Below are 15,190 nucleotides of genomic sequence, written 5' to 3' on the forward strand. Positions count from 1 at the left end.
CAAAAAAATTAAGTGTCACGGTTCAAACAATCGCGCTACCCCATTCAAAAGATCTACAGAATCCACCTCCACACCAACACAACAAACTCAACCCAGTCATCCCTCGCATTCTCACCCCTCACAGCCCTCTGACTCACGCCCCAACACGCAACGGGGAAACCTGCTCACTGGCTCACCCTCTCTCTCACACTCGCTCTCTCACTGCTGCGCTGCTGTCGTCCGCGGCTGGCGAGAGCCCGTTTAGTCTACGTGAAAGAGCTGAAATTGTCGGGCTTGACGTCGGTTCGCTCGTACCCAAATTGGCCAAATTTGTCGTGTTTTCCGGCGCGTTCCGGGTCGAAAGTGTGCGCAAAGCGGGGCTGAGTGTGTGCGGGGGTGATCTGAATTGAAATTTGGCCACTTCCGGTGGGTTTTCCCGGGGAAAAGTGCGTATTTCCCTTCGCGACGTGTTTCCCCTTTCGCGAGAGTGACGTTTCCCAGCACGTCCACACACAAGCAGGCGACGACAAGACGGGGTGTGTTTTTTTGTTGTGTGTGAGCGATGGCGATGCGGTTGTGTGCGTGAGAGCAAAGGATTACACGCACACACACACACAGCGGCAAGGGGTTGATGATAGAAAAGTGTGAGAGCGCGAGCGCTCAGTGAGAAGTGAGACGGGGGTGAGCAAGTGAGCAAATATTTCCGAGTGTAAAGAAGCAAAACAAAACAAAATAAGCTGGTGTTTGTTATTGTCAAAGTTTCCCGGCGATGGTGGTGTGGCCGCCGTTGTCGTCATCGTCGTTGTTGTTGTTGTTGATGCTGTGATGCGATTTAAAGATGGCGACAGCAAACAACCGAAGTAGGCACGTTGATGGGGGTGGGGGTGGTGCAAGGGGAGGGGGAGCAGGTGAGGGTGCCTTATCGAAGCTGGCCTGCTCCCGGTCCTGCTGTGGGGACCTGTTCGGATATCTGCTGCGGCTTCGGGTCAGTCCGGAGGAGCTCGAGCAGCGGTACAAATCGCGAGAGATTGACAAGTTTCTCGAGAAGGATAAGCATGCGTTTCGGCGACAGGTACGTTCAATGAGGGAAAGTCCGGGGATTGTTATTTTTTCGGTTTAGGGAAGGTCAGGGTTGCCAGATTGTTGTTGTCAAAGTTTTTAGTCTAAAATCACGGGTACCACACCTTGTACCTGTTGTACTTCGACCGCGGCACCGTCAATATCCAAGACTTGCGGCAGACTAAAGCGTTGGACGGTTTTTAAATAAACTGGCGGTTTTCTCCAAGAACCCGATGGACGTAGCGCAATGCCACCGTTGCCCAAAATTCGGCCTCAGCTCGAGGACTGAAACCTCCAGCTCCACTGCGTAAAGTGAATTGAAATACACCTCTCGAAAGGCGGACATAGTTAACCAAGTTGCACGTCAAGTGTGCGAACAGTGACGACAACCATACCGGCAACTACCGCGGATGCATCACGCGCATGTTCTACCTCGAGGAACAGGGAAGGCGACAGCGTTCCAAACCAATCTTAATTCATAAATAAAATCGAATTTTAAAACAAAACATTGAAAGGGACGCAATATTTATATCTTTGAACGAAAAATGATGACAATGATGGAAGTCTTCACTTTAAATTTCATGAAGTTTGATATTCAACATGTTGAGATCTCGAAAAGGTCTTTTCGGTCCCTTTTCCCCATCCTAAGCTTTCATTTGAGACTTAAAAACAAGATTTCAGTCAAAGGCAAACCAATTGAAAATTTGACGAGCTTCCGGTAAAAATATTTTCGAAACTGAATCAAGTCTTCTAGAAATGGACAAAATCCACAAAAAATGGCCAAAAGTATTTCAACATTTTTTGGACTTGTAACTCAGAACTTTAAGTCAATATTTGTTTGTTAAATTTATTCGAAGAATCGGCTAGAATTGCTCATCGTCCATGACGTGCTGGAGGTCGTCAACTTGTTGTTTAAAACATGTTTTATGATATAATTTTAATTTGAAACAATTTCAAGACCCTAGCATTCTGATAACAAATCTAATAACGATTTATGTTTTCCAAAAGGCCGAAAAAGGCATCATTAGGGTGACAATAAAAAAAACGACTTCAGAGATACCCCGACTAAGTTGTTTGTGATAAAATTTTACATAAGAATCTCACAGTTGATAATGATCCGATACATTCAACTCCATCTTTTGGCGGAATTTTGTTTTTTTTCCATATTTTTTTTCTAAATTTTAACCATAAGGGACCATCCATAAACCACGTGGACACTTTTTTGGGAATCTGTTACCCACCCCCCCCCCCTCGCGGACAATTGTCCATACAAAAAAAACTTTTTTGTATGGATCGTGGACAATCGCCATACACCCCCCCCCCCCCTAAAGTGTCCACGTGGTTTATGGATGGTCCCTAACCATATCAACGGTTAAAAGCGACTCTTATCGCTTAACAGATCTGGCTCGAAATTAGCATAGTTACTTATTTTTACCTAAAGAATCGAGCCAGGGAGTATCTCTTACGATTTTCCTAAAAAAATATATTTTTGGTTGTCACCCTAGCCATCATCCTACTTTTTGGCGCAATATAAGATTTTAATACAATTAAAAAATGAACTGATAAATTTAAATAATGGCATTTAACTTCCTATCGCCTTTTTTGTTATATCTTGTATTTATATAATTCTTGTAGATAATGCTAGTTGAATAAATATGATTTATTCAGCACGAGTCGTTAATTTTTCAACAATTTGGATAAATACGAAAAGTTCTTTAAAAAACAAGTTTAGCAACTAGCTACATCATTTTTTTATTCTGCGGTTTGTAATCACTTTGAAAGTGATTTTTCAACTAGACGGTTGTTTTCCCGCTTTAGTTTTACAGTGTCGAAAAGTATTACTTTTCGATACAATTACTGAAAAGTTGAACTTTCATCATTCAAATGAGTGCTTAATTAAACTGTTAAGCACTGTTATTTTTGGTAATCGTCACTTCAAAATAACAGTAAAATAAGTATTTTCTAAACTGAAATGCAGAAAATAGGATCCCATTTATCTGTATTGAAACTATGTCCGAATCAATCATCCGACCTTTTGTTGGATGGATCAATGAAAAGTCTACCAAACGAGTCTAAAATTTTGAAGATCTGGCAGTCCTATGTCATGTTATGACCACTTAAGAGCGAGTTTTTCACAAATGTGTAACAGGTCGTATTGAGGTGCTCCGATTTGGATGACGTTGTAAAATGTTTGTTATAAAAAAAATCAAAAAAAAAAATGAGAAAACTGCGATTGGCCAAAAATTTAATACCGGAGGCTTATAGTCCATGAAATTCCCCAATTTTTTACCTATGGGGGTGTGGGTGTTGACGGCTGTAGCAAAAAGATATGTACACCCAAAGGAAAAATATATCTCAAAATCTGCAACATTGGATTTGCTGCAGAAAATGTCATATTTTATAACATTTTTTGCAGCAAGCCCGTAGATCATTCTTGCCCGCGTGTAAAAATTTCAGCGATCTGCAGTTCTCACCAACACATATAAAGCTGGCCCGTCCCCGAGCAACACTCCAAAGAGAAGCATATGTTGGTGCTCTTTCACTCACTTTTCATCAAGCGTCCATGGCGCGGTGGTAGCGTGTCGGATCAATAACCAAGAAGTTGGTGGTACAATCCTCGTTCTGCTAAATGTTTTTTTTTGTGAAATACAACCAAAAAGCCGTCGGTAATGTCGATAATTGTCGGTAACGGGCAAAAATGTCATACTCCTATATCGCAAAAAATGCATGAGGACAGATTTCATGCAGATTCTGATATACTTTCATGCCGCCATGCATCACAATCATGCGACTGCCAGTTGGGTGTAGGTTTAAAAAAATCATTTTTTAACAGAAATTTGCAAAAGCTATGAGAAAAAATTAAACCAATCCTAGATGTCTATGGCTCATTTTGAAGTGCTTCAAATGACCTTTTGAATGCATCTTAGAGAGTTGGAATTGATGAGGTTTTACTGAAGTGCGAGCAATTTTAAGATTTTTTTTATGTTTTTTGGACCTCCAACTTCAATGCCCGTTTTACCGCACTTCTCTTTGTCGTAGAGGGGTCATATTTGGCATGAGTTCATCTCATGTATAGACAAACAAACGCTGGAAGTTTCGTCCAAATCGGAGCACCTCGATACGACCTCTAGAACAAACCGAGAAATATTTATAAAAACTGCCTTTTAAGTGATATTTATGTAATTTGTCGAATCCGTATCTCACGTGTATGTTGTATTCTTATGTCCGGGTCAACCATCCGACCTATCAATGAGTCCAAAAAGTTTGGAGATTTGGCAACCTTGTCTGGATTTATGTGATATTTTTGTACTTTTTTGAAGGCAGATCTAACTTTTATGTATTAAAACGGTCGTGCGATCTATTGTTGAATAGCTCATCGGAAATCTGGCAACTCTGTCTCACGTTATGGCCACTTAAGTGATAATTATGTACTTTTTATAAGTCGGATCATTTAAGTTAGTTTTTTAAAGATAAAGTTCAATAACCAAATGTAAACATTGAGTGTACCCTCCTCACACTTTATGTACATGTCCATCGGAGTAATCGAAATACAATCAATTTCTACATTTGCCTATTTGACCTTATCAAAAAAAAGTCCAGATTTACACCTTTCCTAAGTAAAATCTCTCATCTGCCACCACTGACTAGCTCTTCAGCGCTACTGCTTTCTGTTTGACTCAGTGGTTTATCCATGTTTATCAACGCAACCAAAAAACACACACACCAACACAACAACCGCCGCATTTCAAAACATCTCACTCAGCTCACCTCAGCCTGCTCACTGCTCGATCTCTCACCGACTGCTGCTGTTGAATGTCGATTTCGCGAGCATTTCGCACACGGCCAACCGCGATGAGTGAGCTGTGTTTGCAAAATATCAGCCCTCTCTCACTAAACTGACTGACCGATGGAGGGTGAGCGAGAGAGGGGAAGTTGGTTAAGGGAGAAACAAGCAGCTGGAGGATTGATGAATGTTTTGTTGTGGTGGATCGTGGAGAAGTTTCTCGCAATGAAAGCGAACTCGATCTTTCACTCTTCGGGAACTGACAAGTTACACTTTTTTTGTAATTTTGTTTATTTTTAAATGGTTTTTGAACAGTTGAAAAAATACTTAAAGTTATTCCCGGAAATCGCCAACCTACATTTTAGTGGTGCCACCTTGCAAGTCGTGCCAAATCATTTAGTAACCGTTCGTAATGAACTATAATTACCGTTTTACGGTGAGTGGAAAGTCCAACTTTAGCATTTTTCTCTTGCATCCGTTTGTATTATGTACTTAAAAGTTGTTGGGTTTAACCTTAAGCTACCGTCCTGAAACCCTTGGAACTTTCCTTTATTACACCCGGTTGAGTAACAACAACTCTTCATTGTAGTTGCTACTGCCAGTCGGCACAGTCAGTGCTGTAGATTGTTGTGATTATACTATATTAGGGGCTGACTAACTAATTATAAATAAACGTGCGTGTGCATGATGGAAGTCTCTCTGGTTCATATCACGACGACGACCCACGGATCTTGGGCCCGAAGACGATGACGTAGACGACGCCGATCGGTTTGACTTTGCATGTCATCAGTTGTGCACAGTAAAAAAAAATCAACTGAATCTTTAGCTAATTTGACTGAATAATTTGTTGAAGAGAAATTTTTTAATCAATTTGAAAACTAATTATGTTTTTCTGTACATTTTTTCACTGTCTATTCTGTCATAACCGAACTAAAATCCGTGTTGGAAGACACGACTAGTCCAAGAGGAGTAATAAGTAAGCAGAGGTGGTAGAGGTGGTACCGAGAGATAGATGATGCAAGATCCGTCGACGACGACGCGAGCAGGAACTCGCTGTTTGGATTTGGATAGGGTTGGGTGGACTGTGATGTAAACAACACAAACGGTCAACGGAGTTTACTGGGTCAGTCGCAGAGTGAGCTGTGGTAGTGATTAGCGAATGGAGCATAAGAAATTTCCAATCGGTCACACGCGCTTGTTGGTTTCTTGGGAGGTGTGGGGATTTCGGACGAAGTTTTGCGAACGAATGTGCGATATGAGATTGATTAGTCATGGCTGACTCTTATTCGTGAAATTATTCTGATTTCGTTATTCCTTGAAATTACCTACTAGTTGATGATATGATATTTTAAAACCATTCCAAGAGATCTTTGCATTGCAAGAGATCTTTGCATAACGTAATTCCATCGGGTACATGTTAAAAAATATTGAAATTCATATAATGGTTTCAACATTTAAATGGAAAAGGTATTTTGATAAAAATATCTAAATATTGAGTTTTTATTTTTATTTTTGCTAAAATAAGTATTGAGGTTTTTTTGCTAAAATAACATTTTGCGGTCCTGTACATCGAAATTTTTCAAAATTCAAATATTTTTAAACGAGCTAAAACATGCTAAATATGATAATCAACACAAGGTTTTTAATTTCAAATTGTTTTCAGCTGATAAGACTTCTTCTTCCATCAAGATTCTGAGATTTTATTAGAAAATAAATAACCCCTGATTTTTCGAAGGGCTTCCCAATCTTTAAATTTGCCTTAGAGTTTTAAAAGTTTTGTTAGATACTTAAACATCCTTGCAAATAATTATAAGTTTTAAAATAACAAGAGAAAAAATTAGTTTGAATTGATTACATTTTCTAGATTTTATGAATCAAAACATTTTTAATTAAAAAATTGTAAGAACGTTCTGCAATTATTTGAAAAAAATCATATCTAGAAATATTTTCTGTAATTTTTATTACAGTTTTGAAATTTATTGTTTTGTGGGCAGATTAGAACTATCAATTGTAATAAATAAACATAATTTTAACAAAACTTACCTATTCGATGTGGACATATTTTTGGCTTTCCACTGCCGTCCTCTTGAGATTTTTTTTATTCGTTTGTAATCAATTACGAGATTTTTTATTTCAAAACCATGGAACATACTGTCCAGACTCGATTGTTACAAAATTATTCATTCCATCTGACAGATACAAAAACATAAAGTAAGGAAATTTTTGATGTTGATACTTTTAATTGAGATAATCTGTAAGGCCGTTGCAAATATTTTTTTGAAGTTTCTGTTTCCCGACTATCACCACGGTATACAAAAAAAAGAATTATAAAAAAAATGAATTTCAAGCCACAGTATTAACGTTTGAATGAGATATTATTTTTAAAATGCATTTTACACCGGCCCAGTTGTTTAGTAATCAAAATATCTAAATACTGAAAAAACAAATTTCAACCAAATAACTTTGTACGGCACTATACATTGGGATTTTACAAAAGATCTAAATTCTTTTAATCGATCCCAAATATGCAAAATTTGTTTTCTCCTGATTGCACTTAAAATCAAAATGAAATGTTTAAGTTTTATGAAAATTGAAACTCTTGCACTAATGCACATTTCAATAGTTTTACAGAAAACTTTCATTGTATTGTACTGTATGAAATACATATCAGAACGTTTCATACATTTTGATTTCATAGTCAAAATATCAAACATTGATAAAAATGCATTATTTTTCGATTAGAGTATTTAAAAAAATATGTTTGAATTTTTGAAAAATTTTCCGTTATTTAAAAAGTGTTATTCAAGCGAGATGATGACTTCTGCTTGCAAAAAGTGACTTTTTATAAAATGAATCACATTTAGGTGGATACAACATGAAAAGTAAAATAAAAATTCTCAAGGAATTCTTGATGTTTTTAGATTTGATCTATAAATTTATTTTGAAAAATGGTTTGATTATATTTTAAACGTTTTCGAAAATTACGACTTATTCAAAAACCTGACGCAATTCCTTTTTTTTACATTTAGTAATTTAACGCCAAAGATGGTATTTTCAGTCATTAAAAAATATATGATTTTGCGCAGTTCTTGTTTACATGTTATAAAAAAAACACCTACAATTCTGTCGAAAATATAAAAAAATCGATCAAGATTGTTTAGTAGGTACCAATTTTTGAATATTGTAACAGCATTTTTGTATGGATAGCTGTCAAAATTGTATGTAGGCTTGTATAGACGAACAAGTAATGCGAAATTGTTATTTTTATGAAAGAGAAAGTACTCAATTAGTTTCGGTCAATAAAACAATCTAAAAAAATATATTCATTATAAAATAACTCTTCTTGAATTTTTTTTTTCTATTTTTTCAATGAAGGTCCCCAATCATTTGTAGAGTATTTGCATTAATGTTGTTATTTTTTATCCTCCTAATTTAAAATTTTGAAGTTTAATTATTTTGAATGAAAATGATTTTCAAAACGTCGTGGCCATTTCCCAATTTCCAGTAATAAGTAATATAATTCTCCAGAAATACCGAAGTTTGATTGATTTTTAGTTTGCAAAAAATGGAAGGCATTGAAATAAAAAATCTCAAGCACACGGTTTTGAAAAACGATCTAATACGGCTTCGTTTACAACCAGTTTTTAAGAAACTCAGGTCAAGATATGCTGGTACAAATTTGATTTAAAGTCTTTGTCACCGGGAAAACCAATAGCAAAATCTTGTGGATTTGAAATACTTTTCCAACGACTACGCTGCTAAATAATTTCCTAAAACATTTAATTTAAATTATAATTTCTAGTTTGCTGCAAAAAAAAAATAAATAAATTGGGCTGAGGTAGGTATATCCCAGCTAAATTTTATTGCGTAAAAATGACATTTTAAAATAATTTCAAATATTTTAATCCATTTTAAACTTTTTTTTAAATAACCTTACCTCACAGCAGACAATTTTTCCCACACAACCCAACCCAACCTGAACAATACAAAAGCAACAAAACGAATGCGATTCGCATCCTGTTTGCGTGCTGCGCTGCTCCTCGCCTGAGTCGATACAGTTTGTTTACGAATGAATTTCTTTTGGCAAAGCGAAAAAGAAAAAAAAACACACAAAATTCGCATGCTCTTTTTATCGTTCCCGGGGTCCGTTTTTCGTCTGGCCACGCACAAAAGACCTCTCGCGTGGATGAAAACTGGTCGACCTTTAATTTCGAAATTTTACTGCGTGCATCCGGACACACACATACAGACATCCGGAAACACGAAACCGGCTGACTCTGAGTGACTGCTCTTTGACTGGATTTCTTCTCTCCCTTTTAGAGTGTGTGTCTGTTTGTGTGTTGTGGGTAACTTTTCATGTTGCATGTTTTTATTTATCTTTTTTTTTCGCAAACAATTCCTTTCACTGAAGGCAAACGAGCTTCGGGGTCCGAACCCAGCAACTCACTCAAACGACCTCGTGACGGAAATTCCTTCGACATGCTTTAGTTGGTTTTGTTTGGGCAAATTGGAAATTAACTGCAATTCAATATAACTGAGGTTTTGTTGATTTTTCACGATCAACATTTTGAACTATTTTATGAAAAGTATTTAAAAATATCTAAAATATTCTTTAAAAATGCAATCAGTGCAATTTCTATACAACTTGCAACAGTCAAATCGAAATCGTGACAATTCCCCGAAAAGATTAATCCAATGACAAACTCATCTCTGAACTTGAATATCTGCGAGCCAAGCTGAGCTGAAACGAAAATAAAACCAACCAAGTTGAAGGGAAAAAGTCCACGCGTAAGCAGAAAGCATAACAAAACGTCTTCGCCGACGTCGTTTGAGTCATGATTTTCACGAGCAAAATAAAGAAAGAAAGAAGGAAAAAAACGACGCGGTCTGAATCGTTTGTGGCATGTCGTCTTGAAGTTGCTGACGACAATATGTTGAAGGTGCAGTTTACACAGATCTCACTCGCGCACCGCAATTTTAGTAGTAAGAATTTCCCAAGGGAAACAAGGTGGGTGGTGGAACTGGAAAGGAGGGGTTGGGGCGTTCGATACAGCCGGAAACCGGATATGAAATCCAAACGGCACGAACACGGAGCAGAAAGAACGTTGTTTTGTTTTCGATATTGATGAGTTTATGGGAGTTTTTTTTTTTTTGAGCTTGTTCTGTTATTTTATGAGATTTTGTTCATCGGTTTGCAAATTTTGGCAGAGGTTTAGAGAATCGAATATTTTTGCTTCAGCAAAAAAACAAAGCATTTTTTAAAACGATTTTTGGCCGCCAAAATAAGCCCACATCCCAAATATTAGCTTGATTGGACGTAACAAAAGCATTTTTTTTTTTTGAAAATTGAAGGGAAATTCACGAGATAACGAAAAATGGACCTCGGATTCGTGATCAGGGACAAAAGTTACCTCTTAGGCCCAAGTTTCACGCAAATCGATGGGGGGTCGGGGCATTTTTTTCCGATTTTGTCCCCTTGAGAAATGTTCTAGAATTTGCTTTATTAATTCTTATTTTTTTAAGCAAGTACAAATTTCAGGGAGCAAACAATTATTTCTTCAAAAAATTTCAATAAAAATTTCAGTACAATCTATTTAAAACAATTTAAAATGCATTCCCTTGCGTTGCCGGGAACCGTGGTGTAGGGGTAAGCGTGATTGCCTCTCACCCAGTCGGCCTGGGTTCGATCCCAGACGGTCCCGGTGGCATTTTTCGAGACGAGATTTGTCTGATCACGCCTTCCGTCGGACGGGAAGTAAATGTTGGCCCCGGACTAACCAAAAGGTTAGGTCGTTAGCTCAGTCCAGGTGTAGGAGTCGTCTCCCTGGGTCCTGGCTCGGTGGAGTCGCTGGTAGGCAGTTGGACTAACAATCCAAAGGTCGTCAGTTCGAATCCCGGGTTGGATGGAAGCTAAGGTGTAAAAAGAGGTTTGCAATTGCCTCAACAATCAAACCCTCGGACACCTAGTTTCGAGTAGGAATCTCGCGATCGAGAACGCCAAGGCAATGCTGTAGAGCGAATAATTTGATTTTTTTTTCCCTTGCGTTTAGAATCATTTTTAGCATGTTTTTGCTGATTTTTTTTTTATTTCTAAAAATTTTGATGGTCAGTATCGCAAAAAGTTTGTATTTCGTTAAAAAACACGCACTTTTAAAACACATTTTGCATTCAAATGTTGAGACTATGACTTGTCATTTCATTTTTTATATTTTTTGTATTGGCTTTTCGATACTTCCCGAGCTACCATGCTATAAGGAGGACTTACATAATAGACCCGTCGGCAAGCCTTCCGAGCAATGCTGCTATGCTATATGTGCACACACACTTTTTTCAATATATGTTGAGTTCATAAATAATCTTTTCACCGTGAAAACTTTACACATTATTCGAAAAATTAATGCAAAATTTACACGACGTCGTGCCTTCCGATCAGCGATCATATATTTTAAAATCACAAAACAATTAATTTAGATTAGAAAAGCAGAGCAATTATCTGAGATTTCGGTCATTCGTTTTTTTTTTTTGTATTTTTTAATCCGGCTGAAACTTTTTTGGTGCCTTTGGTATGCCTAAAGAAGCCATTTTGCATGATTAGTTTGTCCATATAATTTTCCATACAAATTTGGCAGCTGTCCATACAAAAATGATATATGAAAATTCAAAAATCTGTATCTTCTGAAGGAATTTTTTGATCGATTTGGTGTCTTCGGAAAAGTTGTAGGTATGGATAAGGACTACACTGAAAAAAATTATACACGGTAAAGAAAATTGGTGATTTTTGATTTATCTTTTTGTCACTAAATTTTGATTTGCAAAAAAACACTATTTTTAATTTTTTCATATGTTTTAGGGGACATAAAATGCCAACTTTTCAGAAATTTCCAGGTTGTACAAAAAATCATTGACCGAGTTCTGAATTTTCGAATCAACACTATTTTTTTCAAAAAATCGAAATATTGGTCGCAAAAAAATTTCTACTTCATTGTTCGATGTAAAATCGAATTTGCAATCAAAAAGTACTTCAGTGAAATTTTCATAAAGTGCACCGTTTTCAAGTTATAGCCATTTTTAGATTTTTTTCTTTTGAAAATAGTCACAGTTTTCCATTTTTAAAATTAGTGTACATGTTTGCCCACTTTCGAAAAAATATTTTTTGAAAAACTGAAAAAAACTTTATATTTTGCTTTTTTGAACTTTGTTGATACGACCTTTAATTGCTGAGATATTGCCATGCAAAGGTTTAAAAAGCAAGAAAATTTATGTTTTCTAAGTCTCACTCAAACAATTCACCATTTTCTAACGTTGATATCTCAGCAACTAATTTTCCGATTTTCAATGATAAAATACCTTTGCAAAATATAAAGAATTTTTTCAGTTTTTCAAAAATATTTTTTTCAAAAGTGGGCAAACACGTACACTAATTTTAAAAAATGGAAAACTGCGACTATTTTCAAAAAAAAAACAGAAAATGGCTATAACTTGAAAACGGTGCACTTTATGAAAATTTCACTGAAGTACTTTTTGATTGCAAATTTGATTTTACATCGAAAAATTTATAAGAAATTATGCTATTGTCTATTTATTTTTTAACTTGTTTAAACCACTTGTATTGCAAATTAAACTTAATTCGAAGCACGAATCACAGTTTTCACATTTAATATGAAATTTGTTCTACTAAAAATTCCTATAAATTTAAAAAAAAAATCTAATTGTGTTTAAAAATCACTTTCAATTCATGAATTATAAACTAATTTTACCTTCATTAGTGTAAAATTGTCCAAAAAATCCGATAATGCATTCCATTTTTCGAATCGAATTCATGTTCTTTAAAGAATTGAGAAAATCATGACACTTTGATTATTTTAAAATGATCCAATTAATTTACAATTTACACAATTACAATCCAGATAATGTGTTAACTAACTTTTCTAACGTTACAAAATTCAATGAAAACATCTTCTTTAAGTTCTTTGAACTCTTCTTTAGCAAGGTCAGAATGATTACATTCATTGTAAAAAAAATCATGGTAATATTACATCTGGGAAGTAGTATATCTGTTATGCAAAAAAAAAACTTTAATTTAACCTCTGATAAGGTGTAAATTTACCTCTGGCATATAGAATGCAAAAAAAATGCAATTCCAAAAATAACTTCAAACTGAGAATAATCATATTCAGCATACCAAGTCCGCGCCTCAACTCGCACGGCCATCTCGACTCTTAATTAAATCAGATAATCCTTTGTCAAGATACATTTTTATTTGAGGAAAAACTGTATGGCTGAAGATTTAAAAATTGCATGCAAGTTGCTTTGAAGGAAATGCGATTTTTTTCATCAAAACGTTGTCATTTTGCAATCATGCCACTTCCATTTAAAATGACTAATTTAAATGGAAGTGGCATGATTGCAAAAGCGCTTCATGATTCATAATGAATTTAAAAAAAAATGTCAAAGTTTATTTTTTTAATAAAAAGCATTTGCCATAAAGAGTGATTTTTAAACCAACTTAATTATGACACCTTAACTCCCAAGCTCAAGAAAAAGGGGAAATTTGTATGGAAATCTCCCTTATCTCGAGCTTGGGATCTTAGGTGTTAAAAATATAAATGTTTGATTGATTGTTGATGGACTACAGTCGTGATCAGTTGTACAAATTCTGTAATTGAAATTTAAATTAAGTAGAAACCGAAAATTCAATAATGTCAACATTTTCAACGAAAAGTGAAAGATCACGGCACCTTTCGCATTACTCGCCACAATTAATACCTCACGGACATTCTAGTACACTGCAACCTGCGCCGTTTGACGCCATCGCGGTCCATCCAGTCGATCACAAATTGCTTCTTCTGTGTGATCTCAGATAAAGAGACGCGATGCCGACAGCCCAGTCTCTTTGGTCACCCAGCAAGGAGTCAACCAACTTTCAATAGGCTTTTCTTTCACCATTCGGCGTAATTAACATTGTTTACAAGGTTTTATCTCATTCTCTCTCCGTTGAGATGCTGTGCCCCGCGTGATGAGAGTGAGATTGCAACTCCTGGCTGCAAGTGAAGTGATGATATGCGGTAAGCATCCGGCTTCACTGCTTGCCGCTTCGCGTTGAATCGTGTTTTATGAGGTATCAAACGAGAAAGTGACTAAAGGCCAACGAAAAAAAAAAACCGCCAAGCTTGTCGTCACATGTTTAGGTCAATGTCAGTCGAGGCCGCGCGCAACTTCGTCAGCTGACCACCCAAAGCCAAGCCGGATTGTCAACTTCGACTCAGCCGAGATGAAAGCTATAAGCCGTTGGTGGACCTTCAGGAGGAACTTTTTCCCTTGCGATCATTGATCCGACCTTCAAGGTTGAAGCGCTGACTCAAGTCTGGAAGATTCCGGTGACTTTAGAAGAAGGCAGCGAAATTGATGCTGATGAGGAAGCAATTAATTTGCGTTCTATTGTTAGTTCGTTTGACGAGCAAAACATTACGAGCTCGAAAAACTCAAAAATGTCAAAGAGAAACCGGTAGCGAGGGGGGATTCGGACAATCTTTGAGGTCCATCCTATACTGCTGATCACTGGTGGAAGTCTGGTGACAGTAACACTCAACGCAAAGGAATGATAAATGGGGTGCTAATGGAGCACTAATGAACCAATTGCGCGGAACGAAAGTCGGTCACTGGCGCGGCTGCTGCTGCTCAAAAGTTGTATACAAAGTATGAGGATTGTTATTGGAGGAAATACGAAGAAAGTTACCGATGATGGCAAGATGGGATGTCAACATTAAAGATTTGATTGCCTCAAAATCCAATGCCAGTAATAAACAAAAAGATTTTATATCAAAGGATTTTGCTCCAAAATGCCCGCACAAATACCAATGAGTATTTTTTATGTCAACTCATACAGCTGTTTTCCGACTCTATTCGATTTTTGTCAAACTTCGTGCCAAGAGGAAATCATAATATGTTATCTTAAATCCGAGATTAGTTTTTTGATACCTTATGACTAAGGCTACCAATCTTGCTGAGCAAAAATCCGCAAACTTTTCCGATATGACACCATGGTATAGCAAAAAGTGTCAAGGAATTATTTAGATAAATTTGGAATTTGGGAATTAAACATATTTTTGTTAAACATTTAAAAGTTTACGAAATGTCAAGTTTGTTTTTACTAACAATATCGTTATCAGTGTTTTTGCGAAAACATTTCTAGAGCTTTTATTGAAAAGGTTCTATAAATACAAGTGCAACACAAGGTTTTCACAAGCTTTAGAAAGCCTTTTGATCTTTTATATGATCAATATGTTTTGCAAGGAAATTTAAGAGAACAATTATTCACCAGAGGCGACTCGTCCACCTGTTCAACCTGTTCATTGAACAGGTAGCCGA

General features: G+C 36.4%; 1 protein-coding gene across 1 annotated transcript in view; it reads left to right on the plus strand.

Annotated features, from left to right (window-relative positions):
* Positions 1 to 229: 229 nt before the first annotated feature.
* Positions 230 to 15,190, plus strand: part of LOC120425173 (guanine nucleotide-binding protein subunit alpha homolog) — a 45,914-nt gene continuing 30,953 nt past the window's right edge. Inside the window, exon 1 of the mRNA XM_039589607.2 lies at positions 230 to 1,051. Within this exon, the coding sequence (XP_039445541.1) occupies positions 818 to 1,051 (234 nt within the window). The 5' untranslated portion in view covers positions 230 to 817. The remainder of the gene's footprint in view (positions 1,052 to 15,190) is intronic.

Source organism: Culex pipiens, chromosome 2, assembly GCF_016801865.2.
Source record: "Culex pipiens pallens isolate TS chromosome 2, TS_CPP_V2, whole genome shotgun sequence".
NCBI lineage: Eukaryota > Metazoa > Arthropoda > Insecta > Diptera > Culicidae > Culex > Culex pipiens.